Here is a 7,874-nt window from a genome sequence, read left to right as displayed (position 1 = left end):
AACAGAAGTTATTTTAACTTCATAGAAGTTAAAACCATAAAAGTTAAACTGTAGCTATAAGGCAAAATCATAATCAAATAAGTTTTCAAGACAGATTCCTTACTAAAAACATCATGATTAACGCACAAAACAAAAGTTCTTATCATTTAAAAAAGAAAAAAAGAGAAGCATAAAGTAATCATCAGTGCTGATAAGAAGGTGATTCAGGAAGGCCTCAATCCAAGACCATCATATTAAGCTTTATTCACCTTCTTGGAGTGATAATACAACGCTTCCCAGTTGACTGTTACAGAGAGGTTTTGGAAAGACTTTGTCGAAACCCCGGTTTTACGAGCAAAAAAAGAGATAGTGGGTTCCAGAAGATGGCCATCAACAACCAAGGAAATGTTCAGAAACAACTGAGAGTCATATGGAACAGCTACAAGGGATCTGGACAAGGGAATCAGACCATCAGTTCCTACAATTATTTGTTTCTGTTGCTGTTTCAGAAAGAGTACGCTAGTAGCCCTGCATTTGTCCAATTCAGTGTTGGATGCGGAAATGCATCCATGAACATTTACTGCAACGGAGGTCTTTAACCTAACCTCCACTCGTGCTATAGTGGCATGAGCATAAAAGCCCATGAGAAGAACAATATCTCCTGTGCCATCAGTTGAAGCAAGTTTTACCTCCTGTAAATAAGCATCATCTCTAGAGTAAAATTGCTTATTAGCAAAAACATCATATATGTGACCCTTGAAGGCGCCATGAAAGAGATCAATGTGCAGGCTGCTACAATCATTTTGGAAAGGAATAGGGCCTTTGATGTCCTTGACATCAAATTCATCTCCGGGTTGAAGTGTTTCCCTAGTGTCCTCCTCATCTACTTGGCCTACATTGTATATGTCAAGAATACCAACAGGAGATGCCATGTAAATCCTGCCAAGCTGATTCCGAGGCTCTACATTAACTTCGCCTAGATAGACTATTCCAACGATCTCCAACATGGAGTTGCATTGTTTCTGAAGGGACATAATATTAATGTTAGTTAGTAACTTAGTGGAGAGTAGTAAAGATATCTATACCAATAAATTAAGCGAGAAAAGGGAACCTAAGGTTGACCTTAGGAAAATCCCCCAGAGGCGATTAAATCCCAACAACTGTGTCCCTGCTTTTTCTCTTTAGATTAAAACACGTATACATTACACAAGTACTACCTGCAGGTTGTGGGGGATAATTGATTACATAAGACAATATACATGGGACTCGGGAATTCTAATATCGCTTATATCCCTAATTTTCACAATGATCCTACCAGCAACAGCTTAAAAAGAAACAGAGACGGTGAATTGAAGATGTTATCCCATATGACTGGACATACGTGTATACAAAACCCTAGTACGGTATATCTATAAAAACACGAGTACGAGTACTAGGTATTAATTCTTCTGATTAATCCTCGATTTTCGATAAATCAAATATATATATATATATATATATATATACCTGCATCCAGATCTCATCATCGTCCTCTAATTCGTCCTCGTCTGAATCTGAACAAAAATCTACAGGCAGCCGTTGATCCGGTAATCCCAAGGATTTTCTCATCTCTCTATAACTGTCGTAATAACTGCAATCCAAGATCAACACAAACAGCATAAATCAACACGATTAATTTAATAAAATCAACGAATACCAAACAAACAAATCAAACCTGAAGCTTTTTTCATCGTCCATTCTATGACTTAACTTGAATTTCTTCGGTTTTGGGGTTTCTTCTAAGTAGTTTTGTTAAACACAAAAATATATGTACGACTACAACCCCCTCTATATTTTGCCCAAATCTTTAAATAGGATCAAGTAAACTGCGGTTGGGCCCATACCCGAGGAGAAGTAAAAGTTCCCGGTCCAAGCCCAACAGTCCGTCCCGTTATACATTAATTTAATGTTTGAAATTTATATTTTTTTTAATATTTATAGGTGTGTTTACGGAAGATTATTATATTTAACCGATCAAATCTGTTAGTCTAATATATAGGTACGAATTGTCATTAGTCTGTTAACCGATCAAATCCAACTAACAATATTCAGATATATGTTAGTCTAATATGTTTAAACCCGAATCAATAGTAAAATTTTATGTGTTAATGAAAAAAAATTATGTTAGCTTAAGACTCATTATATCAACCAAATCCAGCTAATTATACTTACTATTTTATTTAATTTTATTTTAGACCTTTGAAGTAAAAAATTTAAATTATGAAACTTATTTATTTGAAAATTTTACTAATATTATTTGATAATATTTATTAATATACATATAGGTGTATAAGTTAGTATTTAAACCCGAATCAATGCTAAAATTTTATGTGTCAATGAAAAAAAATTATGTTAGTTTGAGACCTGTTAATCATCCAGATCCACCTAATTATACTTACAATTTTATTTAATTTAATTTTACCCCGGGGTGATTATTATTTTATTTTACACCGAATAAATAATATATATTATTTTATTTTAGTTTGATGACATTATATTGATCCCACAAATTTTCTTTCAAATTTTTATTTTGTTATAATCCAGTCCAATAATATAATATTTTTAGCGATATTAATAGTATTTATTATTTTATTTTTGCCCGATTTTTCAAATCCAACTAACTATATATAGATTTTTTAATTTTTTATTTAAAATTGGATCAATATTATAATTTTGTTGAGAATTTTATTTATTATTTTGTTTTAACGAAAACCATTAGATATATTATAATTCTGTTATGAATATTTATCTATTTATTAGAGTGTTTTGTTTTAAATATTACTATAATTACATTGACTAGACCGACTACCGACCAAACTTTTAATTTTTCGTCTTTAATATAACAGTATATATATATATATATATATATATATATATATATATATATATATTATACTATTGTAAGCAAAACATAGGATAATTTAGTTGGTTGGTTCTCATCTTCACATCTTCCATAAAAAAAATACCCATTTCCATAAAAACAAAACACAAATTACATGCACGTTAAAAACATACATACGCATCACAACTATTCCAAGTTCCCTTTCCCGCCACATACATGACTCTTTATTCATTCAATAGTCTAACCATCAGTCCCCTCAGTGTAACAACTAACAACACCGCTAAGTCCCTAGCAAAAAGAGAGAAGTAATAATTTTATATGTCTATCAAAGTTTTACATGGATAATAAAAAATAGAACATAATATTATTTTGTTATCAAATAGATATATGGCTGATTAAAATATATAGTTATAAAGAATAAACTAAGATTTATATTTTTTTATGAAAAATGATTTTTTTACCTATAAGTTGGTTTCAGAGAAACCAAACTTAACACGACTTAAATAAAAAAAAAAGTCTTGTCTTTTGACATGGTAGTATTGTTCTCTCGTTGAGAGGTCTTTATCGTTTCAGAAAGTTTTAAGTTCAGTGTTTGTCTAGTCATCTAGTTTAAATCCCATGGATACGGTTCGCAGCAGTCTTCAGGAAATGGAGGAAGGTTTCGCTATGATTAGTTTGGAAGAGGAGGAACAAGGAGGTATAACTTATGATGAAAAGGAAGGGGGCCTGGGTGAAGTGGATACAAGGTGGTGTCTTGTTGGGCGGTTTCTTATTGAGTCACTCATCGATTATCAGGCGATGCAGCACAAGATGGCGTCACTTTGGCGACCAGGCAAAGGGATGTATGTTAAACAATTGGAGGCTAATAGATTCATGTTCCAGTTCTACCACGAAATAGACATCAAGAGGGTGATAGATGGAAGTCCGTGGACTTTTGGACGATTCCATTTGTTATTTGCAAGGCTGAAAGAAGGAGACAACCCAAGAACATTGCCCATCAACAAATTAGATATATGAGTACAACTGCACGATATGGAGGCTGAATTTATGTCACAACGGGTGGTACGGGATATAGGAGACTACATTGGTACATTTGTGGAATCAGATGCAAAAAATTTCATAGGGGTTTGGAGGGAGTATATGCGTGTCCGTGTTATAATTTCGATTGATAATCCGTTGAAGAGGAGGATGAAGTTAAAGAAAAACGCAGCAAACTGGTGTTGGGTCAACTTTAAGTATGAGGAGATCCCGACTTTTTGTTTTATCTGTGGTTTGCTAGGCCATAGTGACAAGTTCTGCGCCAAGTTATTTGACACACCGGAGGAACCGATCGAAAAACCCTATGGTTCTTGGATGCGTGCTGAGCCTCATCGGCGAAATCATACTATAGGAAGTAAGTGGCTTAGAACGGGAGGGGCGGCTCCGGTGAGTAGTACAGTGACCGACAGAGGTGACAAGGTTGTTACCGAAATTGGTGCTAATTTGAATTATCAAGGAGGGAATCCAGGAATAACAGATATGAGTAACATAAAAGAAGCCGGAGCCAGTAACGGAGTCAATCAAGGGATCCTATCTGCAAGTCCTAACAGAAATATAAATATAGTAGCAATCGATCAGGATAATAATTCGTTGAAAGAGGGACCCACAATTGCTGAGCTGGAAAATAAGGCCCTGGTGATAAACGACCCAAAACGTAGAAGGAAGGATAATGAGGTTGGGCCCAATGGGAGTAGTACTACGGACTTGGACATTATCATGAGCCCACAATTTGAAATTAATGAGAACCAAAAAAACTTGTTTTTGGCGGGTGCTGCAGTGCAGGCCCGCCACTCCTCATGAGTACTTTTAACTTCCGGGGCTTGGGGTCGCCCCGAAAAATTCGGTTCCTAAAAGGCGCTGTCACTGTTAGTTAAGAAAGACCCTCTGTTATTATTCTTTGTGAGACGTTAAGTAGTAAAGATCAAATGGAACGAATCAGGTCGAGTCTAAAGTTTCAAGGGATGATTGTTGTTGAACCCCTGGGACGCAGCGGGGGCCTGGCCTTGCTGTGGAGAGAAAATGAGCAAGTTAATCTACTCAGCTTGTCTCAATATCACATTGATGTTGAGCTCCAACTAAGTAATATGCAAACTTGGAGGTTGGCTAGTTTCTACGGGGGCCCAACAGAAACATGAGACGCAGAACATTGGATTTACTACGAAATCTAGCACGTGATTCAAACTTACCTTGGTGTATTATTGGCGACATGAATAATATAGATTCTCAATAAGATAAGAAAGGTGGGGTTGCTTATCCTCAACATTTGATTGATGGCTTTAACAGGGTTCTGGAGGACATAGCACTGCAAGACTTGCCTCTTAATGGCCACCAATTTACATGGGAACGAGGTAGGAATACGGCTGCTTGGATTGAAATAAGACTGGACAGGGTTGTTGTTTCCAGTTCATGGTTGTCTATATTCCCTCTTGCAAAGTTGTACACGAAGGAAGGTTCATCCTCGGACCATAGTCCCATTTGTCTCGAGCCCATCGTAAAACAGACCTGGAATGGTAAGAAGTGCTTCAGATTCGAGAATGCATGGCTGACGAAGCCACTTTGCTACCAGATTGTGAAGGACAACTGGGAGTACGATAGAGCAGCTAATATTACTCATAAAGTTCAACAATGCGTAGAGAAACTGGCAGTTTGGGGGAGAGAAATAACTGGGTGCTTCAGTAAGAAAATTAAAGAATGCAAGCTGGAGATGAAACAACTACGGAGTAGAAGGGACGAACAGTCGTTATAAATGTATCAAGAGGCCAAACAAAAACTCCATTTAATTCTTGATCAGAAAGAAATATACTGGCTCCAGAGATCAAAAAAATTATGGTTGCAATATGGGGATAAGAACACGAAATACTTCTGTTATGGATTAAAAACTAAGGTATCTTAATTGCTGTATTTAATGCTAAGGAACGTGAGCTTCGAAGCTCGGTTTGACTGCTCTTGTGTTTCGTGACTCAATCTGCCTTAACAAGATGCCTACGTACCTTGCTGAATGCTAAGGATCAAGTCAAAAAATGTAGTTCTGATTGATGGGGTGAGACCCCTTATATAGATGTTGGGAGTCCTTGAATTGGACTAGGGTTTGGAGACTTGGTGGACAAGTCTCAGAATTAGAATGGGCTTTGGAGTCCTAAGAGGTAGGAAGTTGAATCCTTATCCCACCAGGTTCCTTGGAGGCCAATCTACAAGGATTTATTTCTCCATTAAGACTCATCTTATCAGTTGACTTATCCCTTACTAATTAATTACGAAATTAATTAATATTCAGGGTTTTGGGCCCTCTCAAATGGGCCTAGCAATTGGCCCAATTCTGATATGATTAATGCAACATTAATTACATACCCAAACCTTATTTTCTTCCCTATCATTTGCCCCCCAACTTTTGGGAAACAGTGACTAGGTTTCGCAAAAGTTAAGTTCATTCATTCCCTTACAGGGTATCACTTTTGCGTAAAGTGTGGAGCGACCTACACATTTACAACGATTTACTTTTATCCCTATTATTTAGGAATTTATCTTAATTTCCAGAAATTTTCCCTGAATTCTGGGATTTTTCCTTAATTTTCTGGAATTTTCCCTGAATTTCTGGGATTTTTCCTTAATTTCCAGAAATTTTCCCTTAATTCTGGGATTTTTCCTTAATTTTATGGAATTTTCCCTAAATTCTGGGATTTTTCCTTGATTTTCTGGAATTTTCCCTGAATTTCTGGGACTTTTCCTTAATTTCCAGGAATTTTCCCTTAATTTTGGGATATTTCCTTAATTTTCTGGAATTTTCCCTGAATTTTGGGATTTTCCTTGATTTTCTGGATTTTTCCCTTAATTCTGGGATTTTTTTCTTGATTTTTCTGGATTTTTCCCTTAATTCTGGGATTTATTCCTTATTTTCTGAAAATATTTACATTTTTCAGAAAATTTTCAAAGAATTTCCATTAATTTTCTGGATTTATTCCTTATTTTCTGAAAATATTCACATTTTTCAGAAAATATTCAAGGAATTTCCATCTTTTTCTTCTTTTTTTTTTTAAATACCTGGTTCGACCAGGAATCCTGTTCGACCAGGATCCTGGTCGAATTAACCATCAGTATGCCCTGGTCGACGGAATTCGACCAGGATTTTGACCAGGGCAACTCCTGGTCGAATTTCGACCAGGATTTATACATTTTTTTAAAAAATATCCCTCCCTTTTTCGACCAGGAATCCTATTCGACCAGGATCCTGGTCGAATTGAGGTTCTGTACGTCTTGGTCGAAGGTTGTTTCTGGCAGGAGGATTCGAGGAGAATACTGACCGATTTTGGTCAGGATCTTGAGTTTTTGACCGAATAAACGCCTCCTTCTTAGTCTTAGTCGAAGCTATATTGACCTCAGACATTTCGACCAAAAATTAAATGGTGATTCTGGTCGAATTGGGTCAAAGTCTGGTCGATTTATCCCTCTATTTCAGCCCTAGTCGAAGGCATTTTCGACCTCATCCTTTTGACCAGAATTTCAATACGAATTCTGATCGAATGGGATCAGGATTTTTTTATTTTATTATTTCAAGCCCACATACATGATCTGGGCCCTAAACCTGGGCTGGATTTTTTGAACCCTTTACTGGGCTTTTTCTGTATTGGGCTTTTCCCTTTTGGGCCTTTAGATGGACTTCTATTCTCCTAGGCCTAATAACACTTGGACTTTCTAGGCTTTTTTGTCTAGCTTATTTCTGGAACCTTCCAGAATTTGAGCCCATGAGATGGGTCGGGCCCTGATTTTCAAACCCAACTACCAGATTATTCTGGAATTTCTGAGGTTTCTTCTGGATTTTTCCAGATTTTGCCAAGTAATATCTACTTTTCCAGAATTTTCTTAAAGTTTTCCAAACTTTTCTAGATTTCAAAAATTGTTGGGATTCACCCCTTACACAAGTCTTAAGAAACCTCAAAATAAAGCTAAAAATGTAAATCCTAAGCAAGCAAAGCTTCAA

The 7,874-nt window shown here is 36.2% G+C and overlaps 1 protein-coding gene across 1 annotated transcript; it reads right to left on the bottom strand.

Annotated features, from left to right (window-relative positions):
* Window positions 1–117: 117 nt before the first annotated feature.
* LOC141678940 (uncharacterized) lies at window positions 118–1,852 on the bottom strand. The gene is made up of 3 exons (XM_074485401.1): window positions 1,694–1,852; window positions 1,486–1,609; window positions 118–1,001 (listed from the first exon to the last, which is right to left on the bottom strand). Exons 1-3 carry the CDS (start codon window positions 1,714–1,716, stop codon window positions 234–236), a joined length of 915 nt encoding a protein of 304 aa, XP_074341502.1. The 5' UTR covers window positions 1,717–1,852; the 3' UTR covers window positions 118–233.
* Window positions 1,853–7,874: the final 6,022 nt, after the last annotated feature.

Source organism: Apium graveolens, chromosome 8 (genome assembly GCF_009905375.1).
Source record: "Apium graveolens cultivar Ventura chromosome 8, ASM990537v1, whole genome shotgun sequence".
NCBI classification, from domain to species: Eukaryota; Viridiplantae; Streptophyta; class Magnoliopsida; order Apiales; family Apiaceae; genus Apium; species Apium graveolens.
This window is presented reverse-complemented; position numbering and strand designations above follow the sequence as displayed.